The sequence below is a fragment of the Acinonyx jubatus genome, chromosome A1, assembly GCF_027475565.1.
Source record: "Acinonyx jubatus isolate Ajub_Pintada_27869175 chromosome A1, VMU_Ajub_asm_v1.0, whole genome shotgun sequence".
Taxonomy (NCBI): Eukaryota; Metazoa; Chordata; class Mammalia; order Carnivora; family Felidae; genus Acinonyx; species Acinonyx jubatus.
The window spans coordinates 27,037,998-27,054,470 of NC_069380.1; the positions used below are offsets into that span (position 1 = coordinate 27,037,998).

General features: G+C 43.4%; 1 protein-coding gene and 1 long non-coding RNA gene across 6 annotated transcripts in view; one reads left to right on the forward strand and one right to left on the reverse strand.

The window, feature by feature from the left end:
• ENOX1 (ecto-NOX disulfide-thiol exchanger 1) overlaps positions 1-16,473 on the forward strand; it is a 383,452-nt gene that overhangs the window by 352,234 nt on the left and 14,745 nt on the right. For all 3 annotated transcript variants that reach the window (XM_053215935.1, XM_053215938.1, XM_053215941.1), the window contains one exon: positions 7,617-7,719. In XM_053215935.1, the coding sequence (XP_053071910.1) occupies positions 7,617-7,719 (103 nt within the window). The remainder of the gene's footprint in view (positions 1-7,616; positions 7,720-16,473) is intronic.
• LOC128314150 (uncharacterized) lies at positions 2,367-15,978 on the reverse strand. 3 transcript variants are annotated; one of them, XR_008295642.1, is made up of 7 exons: positions 14,834-15,978; positions 13,945-14,513; positions 12,406-12,665; positions 9,827-10,040; positions 8,563-8,996; positions 7,857-7,925; positions 2,367-5,293 (listed from the first exon to the last, which is right to left on the reverse strand). It is a non-coding gene; the product is annotated as an uncharacterized LOC128314150 (long non-coding RNA). The 3 variants fall into 3 exon arrangements; XR_008295641.1 differs by having other exon boundaries at positions 8,563-10,040; XR_008295646.1 differs by having other exon boundaries at positions 2,367-5,565; positions 8,563-10,040.

Consider the following 16,473-nt stretch of genomic DNA (forward strand, 5'->3'; position numbering starts at 1 on the left):
TTTTTATCCTGTTTTGTTGATGTGATATATCATGTTAATTGATTTGTGACTACTGAACCATCCTTGCATTCCCAAAGTAAACCCCACTTGATTGTCATGAATGATTCTTTTAATGTATTCTTGAATGTGGTTTGCTAATACTTTGTTGAGGATTTTGCATCAATGTCCATCAAGGATATTGGCCTGTAGTTTTCTTTTTTTTTCTGGTGTATGTCTGATTTGGATACCAGGGCAATGTTAGCCTCATAGAATATAGTTGGAAGCTTTCCTTCCTCTTTTATTTTTGGAATAGTTTGACAAGAATATGTATTAACTCTTATTTAAATGTTTGGTGGAATTCATCTGTGAATCCTTCTGCTCCTAGATTTTTATTTTTTGGTAGTTTTTTTCATGCCTGATTCAATTTTGTTACTAATAATCAGTCTGTTCAGATTTTCTATTTCTTCCTGATTCAGTCTTGAAAGATTATGTTTCTAGAAATTATCCATTTTTTCAAAGTTATCCAAGTTGTTGGCATGTAATCTTTCATAGTATTCTCTTATAAGCCTTTTTATTTCTGTGGCATCAGGTCTTCTCACTCATCTCTGATTTCATTTATTTGGGTCCTTCTCTTTTTTTTCTTGATGAGTCTAGCTAAAGGTTTATCAATTTTGTTTATTTTCTGCAAAAAAAAAAAAAAAAAAAAAAAACTCTTGGTTTCATTCAATCGGTCAGTCTCTATGTTATTTATTTCTACCCTGATCTTTTATCATTTCCTTCCCTCTACTCACCTTGGGCTTTGTTCTCTTTTCCAGTTTCCTTAGATGTAAGGTTAGATTGTTTATTTGAGCTTTTTTCTTGTTTCTTGAGGTCAGCCTGTGTCACTCATTTCCCTCTTAGAACTGCTTTCACTGCATCCCCCAAATTTTGGACTGTTGTGCTTTAATTTTCATTTGTCTCCAATGTAAATTTTTATTTCTTCCCTGATTGCTTTACTGACCCGTTGGTTGTTTAGTATCATGTTGTTTCATTTCCATGTGTTTGTTTTTTCCAGTGTTTTCCTTGTGATTTATTCCCAGTTTCATACCATTGTGGTCAGAAAAGATGCATAGTATGATTTTGACCTTCTTAAATTTGTTGAGACTTGCTTTGTGACCTCATGCGATCTATTCTGGGGAATGTTGCATGTGCACTTGAAAAGAATGTGTATTCTGTTGTTTTTGGATAGATGTTCTGTATATATCTGTTATGTCCATCTGGCCTTACGTGTCAAAGACACTGCATCTTTATTGATTTTCTGCCTGGATATCTATCCATTGATGTGAGTGGGGTGTTAAAGTCCCCTACTACTGTATTACCATCACAGTCTCTCTTTATGTTCCTTAACATTTGTTTTATGTATTTAGGTGCTCCAGTGACGGCTATATAGATATGTATAATTGTTTTATCGTCTTGTTGCAATGATCCTTTTATCATTAGGTAATGCCCTTCTCTGTCTCATTATAGTCTTTGTCTTAAAGTCTGTTTTGTCTTGATACAAGCATTGCTGTCTCAGCTTTGTTCTGTTTTGTTTGGGTTTTGTTTTGTTTTGATTTGCATGGTAAATTTTTTTTTTCCATCGCCTTCACTTTCACACTGTATGTCTTTAGGTCTGAGGTGAGTCTCTTGTAGGCGGTGTTTAGATGGTCTTGTGTTTCATTGTTGTTTTGTTTTTGTCTTTTCTGCCGCTCTCTGCTTTTATTGGAGCACTTAGGCTATTCTCATTTAATTGATAGGTATATATTTATTGCCACTATGTTAATTGTTTTCTAGTTGTCTTTTTCTTCTCTTGCTGTCTTTCTTCATGATTGATGAGTTTTTGTAGTCATATGTTTGGCTACTCTCTTTATTTTTTGTGTATGTATGATAGGTTTTGGGTTTATGGTTACCAGGAGGTTTATATATAATATCCTAAGTAAATAGCAGTCTGTGTTAATTTAATGGTCATTTAAGTTCAGACATATTCTTAAAAGAAGAAAAAAACTCTTTTCCCCCCTTCTCTTCCCTTTTTACTCCCTTCTCCATGTTTTATGTGTATTCTATTATATTTTGTATCTTTTTATTCATATTTTATTACAGCTCATGTGGCCATTTCTTTTCCACTTAAAGAAGTCCCTTTAACATTTCTTCTATGGCTGGTTTAGTGGTGATAAACTCCTTTATCTTTTGTTTGGGAAACACTTTTCCCTTCCTTCAAATTTGAATCATAACCTTGCCAGGTAGAGTATTCTCGACTGTAGGTTTTTTCCCTTCAGCACTTTGATTATATCATGGCACTCCATGCTGGCTTGCAGAGTTCCTGCTGAAAAAATCAGCTGACAGTATTTTAATTTTTTTCAGTGTTTATTTTTGAGAGAGAGAGAGAGACTGAGTATGAGTGAGGGAGGGGCAGAGACAGAGGGAGGCACAGAATCAGAAGCAGGCTCCAGGCTCTGAGCTGTCAGCACAGACCCCAACACAAGGCTCGAACCCACAAACCATGAGACGATGATCTGAGCTGAAGTTGGACGCTTACCCAACTGAGCTACCCAGGCGCCCCAACTGACAGTCTCATAGGACTTTATAGGGCTTTATTTCCTTCCTAGGAAATTTTTTGCTTCTCTCTTGCTTTTAAAATTCTCTTTATCTTTAGCCTTTGACATTTTAATTATTATGTGTCATGGTGTGGACCTCCTTGAGTTCATCTTGTTTGAAATGTCCTGTGCTTCTTGGACCTAGATGTCTGTTTCCTTCCCGAGGTTAGGGAAGTTTTCAGCTATTATTTCTTCATATAAATTTTCTACCCCTTTCTCTCTCTCCTTCAGGGACCCCAATAATGCAAATGTTTGTTTGCTGAGTGTTGTCCAAAAGATCCCTTAACCTGCCTTCGTTTTTTTAATTCGTTTCTGTTTTGCTTTTCAGCTTGTGTGCATTCCAGTACCCTACCTCCCAGATCGCTGACGTATTCTTCCGCATCTGCTAATCTACCATTGATTCCCTCTACTGTGGTTTTTTATTTTAGTGATTGTATTCAATTCTGATTGGTTGTTTTTTACGTTTTCTATCTCTTTATTGAAGGCCCCACTGAATTCTTGCACTCTTCTCGCCAGCCCAGTGAGCATTTTTATGATCATTACTTTAAATTCTTTATCAAGCATATTGCCTGTCTCCATTTCATGTAGTTCTTTTTCTGAGGGTTTGTCTTGTTCTTTATTTTGGAGCATATTCCTCTGTCTCCCTGTTTTGCTTAACATTCTGTGTTTGTTTCTGTGGATTAGATGTAACAGTTACTTCTCCTAAACCTGAAGGAATTATCCTGTATATGGTCATCCTCCAGGTAGATGGTGTGTGCTTGGCGATCTCTGCTGGCTGGCTTGAGCTGTGACGGGCATGGGCTGGGGACCCCAGGGCTTTCCACACAGAGAGTGCCATGTCTGGACAGCTGAAGCGGATGCGGGCCAGGGTGTCCTCGGATTCTGTGCGCTGAGGGCACCTGGCAAGACAGCTGAAATGGTTGTGACCCGGACTGTCCGGGGCACCTTGTGCAAGGGGTGCCCTAGCAGCGTGGCTGGAGCTAAGGCAGTGTGGGTGCCGGGAGTTCCCAGAGTTTTCTGCACAGAGCCTTCCTTGACAGTGTAGCTGGAACTAAAGTGGATGCAAACCAGGGGGACCTGGGGCTCGAAGCCCAGGGGGCATGTTGGCAGGATGGCTGAAGCTGAAGTGGATGTAAACCGGGATGTTTTGGGACTCTCGGCAGAGGATGCCCCGAAGGAGGAGATGGCGTTGAGGTGGGGTACAGGCCAGGAGGTTCTGGGGTGTTCTGTGCAGAGGGCGCCCTGGCAGGACAGCTTTCACTGAATTTGGTGCGATTTGAGGTGTCTCTGGGTACTCCATGCAGGGGGTTCCCTGGTCGGCAACCAAAGCCAAGGCCAATGTGGGCAAAGGAGTGTTGGGGTGCTCTGCACAGGGGCCGCCCTGATGGGATGACTGGAACTGATGCAGGCATGGACTGGGGTTTGGGCCACCCTGGCAGGGCAACTGGATCTCAAGCACATGGCAGCCAAAACATTCTGGAGTGTTCTCCACGGGGGGGGGGGGGGGGGGGGGGTGCCCTAGCCAGCCATCTGAAGCCAAAGTGGTGTGGGCCATGAGCATTCTGGGGGGGCCTTGTGACTGTGATCTTAGCACGAAGGCTGGAGCTGTAGTGAGTGCTAACTAAGGATATCCCAGTGTGCGTGCCCTGTGGCCGCCTTGGTGGGCTGGCTGGTAGGGGTGTGGGCTAGGGGTCCAGGGCTCACTGAGGCAGCAGGCCAGGACATCACTCTGTGCTTTCAAAGTGTGTGGGAGGGGTAGTGAGCGGAGACTGTGTATCAGCCCCTCCCACCCGGAGAGCCCTCCCACAGCTACCCCTACCATTAGCAGAATTCTAGAGCGGGCTGTTTTTCATGCCAGCTACTCTTTTAAACTGCGGCTTTGTGTGTGTGCCCAAGTGCATCCAGGGCTGATGTTTGCCTGGAGGACCTGAGGGTACAGACCTACCTCTGGTCTATGCGTAAACCGTGTTGTTCTCCAGTCCCTGTGACCCAGAGAGTGTCCCCACAGCTCTTCTGCCATTTGGTGGAGCTCGAAGGGCTGGCTCTTAGGGATGCTGGTCACTCTTTTTTAAAAAATCTTTTTTTAGGTTTGTTTATTTTGAGAGACAGAAGGCATGAGTGGGGCAGAGAGAGTGGGAGAGAAAATTCCGAGCAGGCTCCACACTGACACCGCGCAGAGCCCCACATGGGGCTTGAACTTCCAAACTGTGAGATCATGACCTAAGCTGAAATCAAGAGTCGGACGCTAATGGACTGAGCTAGCTCGGCGCTCTTTTAAACCATGGCTTTTTTTTTCTGTGTCCAAGGACAGAGGAGTTCCAGGTCCCCAGTCCTGTCCCTCCCCAATGCCGTTCACTGCTTCAAAAGTGGGGGTTCCCTTCCTTACCCTGTCCCCATCACTTTTGCTCTCTTGCCATTCTGTCTTTTGTTGTGCAGAAGCCCATGCCGGAGGCTGGCTTGGGCTCCAGGGCACTTGGTCATTAGTACCGCTTTTGAGTGGCCACGGGTTGGTCCGCTTCCCCAGTGATGTTGTGGCCCCAAGGCTCTCAGTAGGCTTAGACACCCCTTGCTCTATCATGGAAATGATAGTTCCCCTTTAGCGGGTTCTTGACACCCAAGTTATTACAACATCCAGGCACTTCTTGGAGCCTGCCTGATCGGTTTCATTCGGTCCTGTACTCTTCCCAGAACAGTTCTTCTCTCTCTGCCGAAGGAGTCAAAAGAACAGCGCCCTATGTTCCCTGGGCAGAACCCACAGTGATGCCCGGAGGCTGAAGCACTGCCAAGCCTCGGGTCTCTGTTGGACCCATGCCTCCTGCATTGCTGTTGAAGCCTTGCAGAGAGGCGTGTCCCCTCCAGAGTCACTGGCGGCGACCATGTAGGAGAACACTGTTTGTGGTTAGAGCACATGCTGCCATATTCGGTCTCAAAGATATTTCCCAGGACTCCTCTTTCCATCCTCATAGACACGACCCTAAGTCATCATCAAAGCGACAGTCAGTGGTAGGCGGTTATCGGCGCCTTGGAGAATCTGTTGGGACTTGCTCGACATGCCCTCCAGCTTTGAATAGGGGACAAAGGCCTAACAGCACCCTAGAGTGGTCTCAGCGTGTTCTGCCCTTGCCATCCGTTGCTGCCTCCTGATGTACTGCCTGCCCCTGGGGTCCAGTTCCCTTCCTAAACCTGGATCCTCACCTGTGTGACGGCTCCAGGACCCCACTCAGCTTTGTCAGTTAACGTGGGTCTGTTGTCTGCTAAACGCTCCCCAGTAATTTCATTTGGCCTCCGGGTATCATCCAGGCTGTGAACAGATCACCCTCTCCTGGAGATACTGTTTCCGCTAATCCCCGAGGTTCATTATTTGTATTGTTCTTAAATGCTGCAGTCATCATCCTCGGTAACGTCTTTCCGTCTCTTTCCTCCGAAACCTCTTCTAGCCCTTAAAACGCAGCCATGTTGTTTCCTCGCAGAGGGTATCCCTACATCTTTCCTGGAACTCCTCTTCTGATCTCATCTACGTCAGCCTTTAGGTTTAGTCTGTTTTAACATTCTGGACTATGTTTCTACCGGTGCTGATTCCCAAGATCCCTTGTGGGAAGTATAAGGACATCTTTCATCTCTAGTGGTGCAGCTGGCTCCAGCCTTGCCTGGGACCATACTGTCCTTATGGGCACCCTCCCGCCGTCAGCCTCAGGCCTCAGGTACCCTCTAGCCAACCAGCATTTTCCTTCTGATCAATCCACCACCCCGCTGTGATTCCCTCGATTCTTTACCTTACTCATCTTCAGCAGGTAAGTGGGACCTTTAGAGGAGCCTCCAAAATGTTCACCAAATTGCAATTTCTTAGGGCCTTTTTTTTCCTGCCAATTGCTATAATTACCCCCGATTTCCAAAGCAGTAGCTCGTAGGGTAAATTTAGCTCCCAGATCTTTTGTGATTGATATACACTGAGGTTTGGGTTTTTTTCTTCTTTTTCTTTTATTTGAATGCCTTCAGACAGGGATTGTGCTCTTTACAGGTTCAACATGCTCCCAACTATTTCCCTATTCTTTTATCTGGCTAATTTTGTCAAGTTGAATTGACTAGATCAGCATCTATCCCTGTAACCAGTTCCTGTCCCGGTACCACCTGCCAAACCTTTTGCCCAGACCTTCTAAGTTCTCCTTTGTCCCTCCCTACTAACCTCTGTCCTTCTGGCAGATTTCTCATCATCTAATGGAGACAGTATCCTTAACTCTCCGCCCAATATGCCCATCCTTCTTTGAGACCTATCTTTCAGTGAGAGATGTCCCTCCAAGCCTCAGCTACCCTAATGATTCTATCCCGTATATGTGGGTCTCTGATCGTTGCATTTGATTTTCTATTAAATCATTCTCCATTTTGAATCCTAATATCAGGTCCGGGAGAATAGGAGTTAAATGTTTTTCTCTGTTTCTCAACAGAAAAGACCATAGAACTAAAAATAGTTCAACTTCAATGTTCCACATGTTACTGGTTTGTGGTACAATTCTTTCTCAACCTTTGCTTTATCTCCCTTTTGCAGTTGTGTATAAGGACATCTACTTATTCAACTTAAACATTTCTAATGACAATCCTATCTCACCTTCCCAATAGGCCCTATTTCTCCACACACACATACAAGTTACTAGCATAGTATTATAAATCAGTTCGTACATGCTTTGGGGGAAGGTTTTTTATATTTGAAATAAAAGCATGTTTAAGTGGCTACAATAAAATAGTTTTGGTTAACAGAGATTAATCAAAACATGGACAGAAACCTAAGATAATTTATGCCAAATTTGCCACTTTTGCATAGTTACTTGGTTTGCTGGGAGCAGCTAGGAGCCCAAGTTTTAGTACTACTTTTTTATCGTTGAGCACATAGATCAATTACTTATAAAAGTTGATGTTCAGTTAAAAATGGAAATGATGACCTTTTTTTATAGAGTTGAAAAGACCAGGTGGCTCACTGAAATGCACAACATCTACCATGAACACCTCTATGGTTTTTGTTTAACTTCATAGGAAATCAACGTGTTGACAGTCGCATTGGTCAACCAAGACCGAGAGAACAATATGGAAAAAAGAAGCCAAGGCTTAAAATCAGAGAAAGAAGCTTTGCTAATCGGTAAGGACGTTATGTTTTCCTCGTCTGCTGTCTTAAATAATATGAAAGGAATTCACCTCCAAGTTGTTAACAATGCAGACAGCTCTGCCCTCTGGCCAGAGGTAAGATTAACTTTGTCAAGATTCTATTATACTTACATTTCAAATTAGGGATGCATAAACCAAGGTGGGGAGGTTTGCTCTTCTGTAACCACGTGTGTTCGTCGGCTGTACAACATAAAACCGAGTACAAGAAGACAGATTATTTTGCATCCCATGTTTTACAAATCTGAATTCCAAAATATGGACGCATCACTTCCAACAGGAGGCCAGGCTGTGTCCAAAAGTTCCAAATCAAGCCAGACCCCCAGGCTCAAGAGGCTGCATCCTGAGGTCAGCCCTGTAATGCTGATGATATGGGGGCCTTGAGACTACATCTAAGTTGGCTTTTTTTTTTTTTGGTCTGGACCAGAGACAAAGCTCTGAATGTTTTCTTTTTGAGAGTCCTCATGAGCAGATCCAAAAATAGTACTTACTCTCCCAAGGAAGAGTTCTTGATGAGGATATGTTGGTGACGGGCCTGGGACCCTACTTTAGAAGCTGGTCTGTTTAAGGCCTGTCTCCAGAGTCCCCATTCTACAGAAGGAGAAGCTGTGCCCCTCACTCTGTAACGCACAGGACTAATTCAAGCTGCGCCTTGGCACTGACCCTGGTGCGGGGTTCCAAGTTTAAACTGGCTCTTCCTTGGCATAGTTAAGGGTGAGGAATGAGACTGTTGTACATGTGAGACAAATTGTTCTCCTATAGTTCATATTCTGGCAAAAGGAACACCTGGTTGCATTTTCTAGATAATGCACGCACTCACCCCAAAATGACAGGTAGACCAGGGCCTGTAGAAGCTGGCACAGGAGGAATTAAATTCAAGATAGTCCAAACTTCATCCATCATATATAGATTTTTCAACTACAGGGTTATTGAATATGACATCAACTTCGAGATACTCTAAGGAAAACCAATTATTTTTTTTCTCTCTGATGATATACAGCTGCAATAACATGCCATGCACAAGTTTCGTAAGACATGCTGATGTGTTATCAGTTCCAGGAACCCAAAATGAACCCATATGTAGTTGGCAACTGGATTTTTCTTCTATTGGAAAATGTGTCAAACTCCAACAACTGTTTCTCTTCTGCTCCGTGTGACAAAGTTGTGATCTCCCCCACGAATTCAGGGCATGAACAGAACACATGGTGATCAGCAGTAAATGTTCCCTCTTTTAAGTCAGAATAATCCAGAGCACTTGAAGTTTTAAAAAATGGGAATAAGTCTGTTTTTTTTTTTAAATTTCCTGCCTCTCACTAAAGATTGCTTCTCCTCATGTGTTTTACTTGCAGAACAGAGTTCATTTACAATGTCTCTTAAATAGTTACTACACACACACACATTTTTTTTCAATCAGCTACCTCAAAATTTAAAAAGGATATGCTTTGCACACCATAGGTTAATAGGAGTAGATGAGAGGTTACATTTAGAACATCTTAACTCTGCTGATGTCTTCAGTATTAGGGGAAAAAAAGTTGTTTTGGGGTGCCTGGGTGGCTCAGTCAGAGTGCCCGATCCTTGGTTTCAGTTCAGGTCACCATGATCTCCTGATTCATAGGTTCGAGCCCCAAGGCAGGCTCCGTGCTGATGGTGTGGAGCCTGCTTGGGATTCTCTCTCCCTCCCTCTCTCTCTACTCCTCCCTCAAAACAAATAATTAAAACAATTTCCAAGAATTGTTTTAATTGGTAAATTCGAGTGTATTAGAAAAACTTTAGTAAGTCAGAATCTTCAGTTACCAGTAGGCAGAACCCACTGTAAATTTTCTAGGATTCTTCCACTCACTTCTGGTCTTTTGAACTGGTTTACGTGTATTAACAACTGACACTCATTTTGAATCAATATATGAGAGTGTTTAGTTAGAAAGGAGGCCAAAGCCAAGTTTTTGATTAAAATAAGGTTAGGAGGTGGGGTTTTTTTCCCCCCTTCATTTCTCCATTACCTCTCCTCCTCGACATTTTATTTTACTTAATGAAAGTTTTAATACAGCTGTGATTTCCTGCCCAAACCCCCCCCCCCAAATACTTACTTTTGTAGTGAGAGAGAGAGTAATTGTCCAGAAGAATGCCAAGGTAGAAACGAGTCTCCAAGACTGGCAGAATGGATCCTGCTGAAGGACATAGCTGCCTCTTGCCATTAATCGTGCCTCTCTGCTAAGTGAGTTTGGCCATTCATACCTTATAGAAACTCAAATGCTGGGGTCACAAATACTGCTCTTGCAACTTCTGGAATCTAGAGAAGGGCTGTGACAGGGACAGAATAGGGGTCCAAAACTGCTTTGGACAAAGCTAGATAGAGGAAAGAGTTTCTGGTGCTGGAGCTACTCTTTTCTGAAGAATACTTATAGGTAGAATGATTCCCAGAGTCCTCCAGACTTCTGATATATCTGGAAAGGTTAGGAATACTCTTTGCAGTATCGTTGGAATCTTCCCTTGGAATAATTAAACCCATATAGAGGGTACAGTGGGCCTGTTCTGATCTAGCCTAGAAGGCTCAGGAGCACAGCAAAAAATCTCCCTTGATTTGGAAATACTTATTAGCAAAAGCCTCATCACATCTGGGTACCTGTAGTATATGCTATATGCAAATATATTCAGATAACACCCTCTTGGGACACACAGATATTATATAAAAATGCACAGTGGCACAAATCTTGATTTCCTGGAAGGGAAAGGGGGGGAGTGAGAAATACACTTGTCAAATAGATTCCATATACAGAGAACATAAAACTGAGGCTAGAACTTCCTAAACAACAAGCAATCCCGACTGTCTGTGATTACTTGTGACGCTCATCTATCTGGGCAAAAGTACGCATCCCTTCCACACATTCTCATGGCCTGTTCATAATTGGAGTCTTTAAGACATGGAAGGTACGGATACATAACAGAAGGTCAGTGGGATTTCACTGATGATATTACTTGGCATCGTGCCTGTCCCTTGAGAGTTCTATCATTCTGCTCAACTTTCTGCTTGACAAGTAATGGGGATCGAGAGCTGTGTTCCAACTCTGCTAAAACAGATGGGCCCTTGGAAAGCACCTTATTCTTGTGACTTCTGGATTATTTATCTTGTAATCAATGCTCGTAAAGACAGGTATCATTGGACCTAAAAGAATTACATTTGTATGGGGGGTGGGGGGGCGGGTAAAGCAGGGTACTAGTTTACAGCTCATGGCTCTATGGTAACTGAACATTAGGTCGGCCTGACGTAGTCTGGTATCTATGCCAGAACTCCTAGTTCACTTCACATATGGCCTACACACTGGGTTTGGCATGCACTCAACTTGCATGGAACAGAATGAGACAATACTTTTGGTTTAGGACCACCACTTTGGAAACCCCTGGCTACTGTTAATGAAGAATGGGTCAAGAAAATTTTTATAGATAGGCAAAGAGCTCTTGAGGAGATGCTAACAGTATACCTCTGGGTCTGTATCACTTGATCTTCTCTTTCTTTTTAAGTAATTCGAACACAGTAAATGTCCAGTCCTAGGAGCCCTGACTGACACCCTCCCAATGCTAGTCATCACTGTAAATCCCATCCAGGTATGGTCAGAACCTTCTCAACAGTTCTGTTCATAAAGTATCTGTTCTGCACAACTCCCCCCCCCCCACCCCGACTCCTGAGAACCGTCCCCAAATTCTTAATGGTAAGGCACACGTCTTTACAGATCATCCTGACTCCGCTACAAATCGGGATGTACATAGTACAGATGGCCAGGATGCTGCTTTCCATCACCCCCCCACCCCCACCGCCCCATTTCTATCGCTGTCACCATTTCACACATCTGCGCACAGCCTGTCTATATCAGAATTGGAATGCTCCCCTGAATACATGAGTATTAGGAAGCAGATGAATGGATGGGAGAGAAACACACTTAAAGAAGGTTAAATGGTGATGTTTTGGTGTTTTCAGTGACTGGAATTGAGGCTATATTTAGGCCACACCTGAGAAAAGTAATCTGGGATGTGCATGCTTCTCTGAAAGCTGCTGACCATAAAGAATGAGTCACTGACCTAAATCTTGTTTCCGAGACACAAATGTCCATATCAATAAATCAACAAACATTTGTCAAGAGCCTACTATAAAAATTACCAGCCTTCCTTGTGGAAAAGAATCATCTCGGCAGCCTGTTTAAAAGGCACAGCCTCTGGACCCACACGCAGGGATTCTGTTCATTAGAAAACTAACATCCGAGGTGATACTGAAACAGGCACTTGGGGGACCACATTTGGAGAACTACCAGCCTGCCATCTGCCCAAACCTGTGTTCGCTGATGGTGGTGATAAGATGATCTCTTCCCTCAGTTCATAGACTAGTGAGAAAGCAAGCAGTGAATGGCAATGAAATATGGTTTGGACTAAAATCAGAAGCACAGAGAAAGGGCTACTTAGGCCTTATCGGAAGAAAGGACAGTCGAACGAGTCCTAAAGGGATGCGTAGACTCTCTGTGGTCAAATGAGGGAGTTGTCAAGGCCATTTCAGACACAAGGAACAACTGGTACAGTCTCAGGAGTTTAGTTAAAATAAGACCAACAGACAGACATTTCAATTTTTTTTTCTTTACATTAAATAAACTAACCGTACAAGATCAGGTACGGTACTCACCAGAAAAGTGGAACAAACTGCTCTTTGGAAAATTAAAGCTTTTCTGCCTTCCGAGGCACGGAGAAGCTTCGGACCAAATCACAGTGTGGGATCACTCTCCTACCACTTGCTCACAGTGGAATCTCCCCGATTCCCACAATGCTTTATCACGCTGCAGCTGCTCAGGATAACCACAGGCTTGTGGCTTAGTGGGAAACCCAGATTTCACAGGGCATCCTCCCTGCTGCCTCTCCAGTCCGGTGTCCCTGACGCCTTATGGGCTGCAAAATGAAGCAAGGATATTTCCGGCTGGCTTACGGTCAAGGCCTCTGCCGGTTTCCGGCATGATATAAGTGTCTCTGGAGAGATAGCTGTTCCTCGGCAGAGCTTACATTCCTAGAAATCCCTGGGATGCCCCCTCCCCCAGTAAGCTGATAGGTCTCAGGGTTTTCTGAAGTTTCCCAGGAGACTGTCAGCTAGTGTGCATGTAGGGAAAGCTAATCTCAGCCAGAACTTTCTAAGCTGACGCAGAGTTTGGAGTGAAACTCCAAGCAGCCTGAGGAAGGGGAGTATGTTCTGGTAGGATGCCATTTCTCATTCACCTCAAGGAGAATGCACTGGGAAGGAGCATCCTGAGTATTTGTGGACGGAGGCATGATTCACTGGGCAAATCATCCACTGTGGGTCTAATTCTTCATACCGTATCAAGTTAGGAGGTCTGATTAGATGGTCTTTCTCAACTCAATAGTCTGTAATCTATGAGGACGATTACGAAAGGGGCACTGCCCTTTAGGCAGTGACCGTATTTGTAAGCAGATGCTGATAACATCCGCATATTAACTTGAACTCTTCTACCTCATACCTTTAGAACAAAAAAAGAAGGGAGACTTGTCTTCACTCCAACAGCCCATGTCCCTGCTCCCTATCTAAGCATGACTTTTCTGAAGTCCCATCTATACTAACAGCCCCCATTTCCTTTCTTCCCCTCCCCTCCGGCCCACTCGGGTATAACTTGCACCCTCACCCTGAAGTGGTTTTGTCAGCGTGACAAGAGAACTTCATGTTGCCGATTTCTCAACTCCCTCCATTTGTCATCTGCACTTTAGACAGCTGACTAGCCACATCTTGTGAGTAGAGGTTCCTTCTCTTAGCTATCATGACGCCATTTTTTCTTACTGATCACTCCCTCCCAGATTCCTTTGGTGAGTTTTCCTCAGCTTAACCTCTAAATTTGGGGCTTCTTCAGAGTTCAGTCAAGAAGTGCTTGGGTTTCAAATCCCTGTTTGTTGCCACTGATTCACACATGTATACCATCTCCAGAAAGCATTTGGGATCTCCACATAGATGCTAGTGGACATCTCAAATCTAGTGAGGCCAAAACAGAACTCTGGACTCCGCCCTTTCCTCTGCCCTCATATGCTCCTCCCCTAGTACTCCCGTCTGAGAAAATGGTACCACCCAGCTCAAGCCAAATCGAGGACTCCTCCTCCCAAGACTATGCCACTCACATGTTGCCCTTCAGCTCTCCTTCACTGCTCTTTGGTCCAAATCACTACTTACCACTTCAGGTCTTGTGCAGACACTTCTAAATGGCCTCTCAATTCCCTTTTCATCTATTCACCAGACAGAAGCTTGAAGGAAGTTTTAAAAATGCAATTCAGATCTTATCATGCCCCTACTTAGAACTCTTCTGTTGGTTTCCTGCTATATTTAGAATTTAAGCCAAACACATCACACTCATTCAAGGCCTTCCATGATCTGGCTCCCCACCTCCCTCTAAATGCCTGCTGTACCACTCTCAGGCCAAGTTTGTTCCTGCCAGCTGCCAGCTCATTTCCACCTCAGGTCTTTTGCAACTTTCTGGAAAAATCTTTCCCCAGGCTGTCTGTGGCTGGCTCCTTCTCATCTGACCCAGGAGACTTTACCTTCACTCGACTTCCCGGGATAGAGTAACACTCCACCAAGCTTGAACCTGTTGTGTTTTCTTCACTATGTTTACCACTATCTGAAAATATTCCCTTTATTTTTAATCTTTGTGTTTATCCTGTGTTACTTACCTAGAATATAAATTCCCCAAGAGCAGGAAGCTTGTCTGTCTTGTGCAGTGCAGTGTCCCTGGCACCTAATTGCTGGTAAGGAAATGTTTAAGAATGAATGAACGAAGCAGTAAAAATCTAGCACTATTTGGCTAACTTAAATGCTGCTTCCTTAGTCTTAGTGAGGTCTAAAAATGGGGAAAAAACTCGATGATTTTCATGGAGAAAGCTCAAAATGCTTTCATGTGCCTGTTTAAATGGCCTTCCTCATGAGGGGCTTGCCACCGGTTGTACAGAGCTGGTTTGTATGTATGTCCTTCTAGAGTCATTTTTAAGGCCCTGGGACGTGCAGAAAGTTTGAGTTCTGACAGCCTCCTCCACTCCTTTTTTATTTTCTTAAATTAGCTACTTACAGTTGTATTTTCCTGGTTGGGAAACCCATCTTTAAATATGGAGACTTCTGCTTCTCCATGGAAACAGCCAAGACCAACAGTTGGGTCTATCCCTTTGGAGATCCACCAGTTCAGTAATGGCTAAGTTCTCCACCCTCTGTTGTTAGTGTTTCTTTTTACCAAGCCTTTAGATGCCTCCCAGAGGACCACAAAACAGTCTCCATTTTCTGGGTTGGTAGCATTTTTCGTTAGATTATGAGTCGTATCTATCTGTTTTTCCATTCTCAGGAAATATTCCAGTTCTTTTAAAGGAATGACAAAGAGGCTTTAGTTGATTATTCAGGAAGCCCCACCTCACCCCGCCCAATGAATCCAGTCCAAAACCAGGGCCTAGAAACTACATTTTCTCAGCATGACTAATGCGCCTGTGATGATACTGTGATGGGCAGCGGTAAGGGTGGGAGTAAGGAACAGGAGGATATGACTAATGTTTCCCATTTCTGCTGTATCTCTAGCAATACTGAACAGCTTAGTTGCCATCCATGCGAAAAGCTTGGGAAGCTTTTATTTAACTACCTGCTTTGGCCCCAAATGAATCTAGTGCAACCACTCTACTTTTATAAAGAAAAGCTAATGGCTTATTAATATCAGCTACTACAGTGATCATTTCGAATATCCTCCTAAGGACAGCTATTCATGAGTGGGTCAGGATTTCTACACTGATTTTAGAAAGATATATAGAAATCATATTAAGCATTTTCCCCCTTAATTTTATGAGCAAAAGAATTTTTTTTAACTTTTTTTATGTTTATTTTTGTGAGAGAGAGCATGCACAAGCAGGAGAGGCGCAGAGAGAGAGACACAGAATCTGAAGCAGGCTCCCAGCTCCGAGCTATCGGCACAGAGCCTGACACGGGGCTCAAACCCACTAACCGTAAGATCATGACCTGAGCCAAAGTCGGATGCTTAACCCACTGAGCCACCCAGGCACCCCAAGCCAAAGAATTTAAATAAAAAGTTTCCACGGTATGGAGATTCCTCAAAAGATTAAAATAGAACTACCCTACGACCCAGCAATTGCACTACTATTTATCAAAGGGATACAGGTGTGCTGGTTCACAGGGGCACATGCACCCCCATGTTTATAGCAGCACTATCAACAACAGCCAAAGTATGGAAAGAGTCCAACTGGGCATCAATGGATGAATGGATAAAGAAGATGTGGTATGTATATACAATGGAGTATTACTCGGCAATCAAAAAGAATGAAATCTTGCCATTTGCAGCTACGTGGATGGAACTGGAGGGTATGATGCTAAGCGAAATTAATCAGTCAGAGAAAGACAGATATCATGACTTCACTCATATAAGGACTTTAAGATACAAAACAGATGAACATAAGGGAAGGGAAGCAAAAAATAAAGACAGGGAGAGAGACAAAACATAAGAGACTTAAATATGGAAAACGAACAGTGGGTTACTGGAGGGGTTGTGGGAGGGAGGATGGGCTAAATGGGTAAGGGGCATTAAGGAATCTACTCCTGAAATCATTGTTGCACTACATGCTAACTTGGGTATAAATTAAAAAATAATAAATTAAAAAAATAAAAAATTAAAGTTATAAAATAAATAAAAAGTTTCCATGACCAAAACATTCAGGT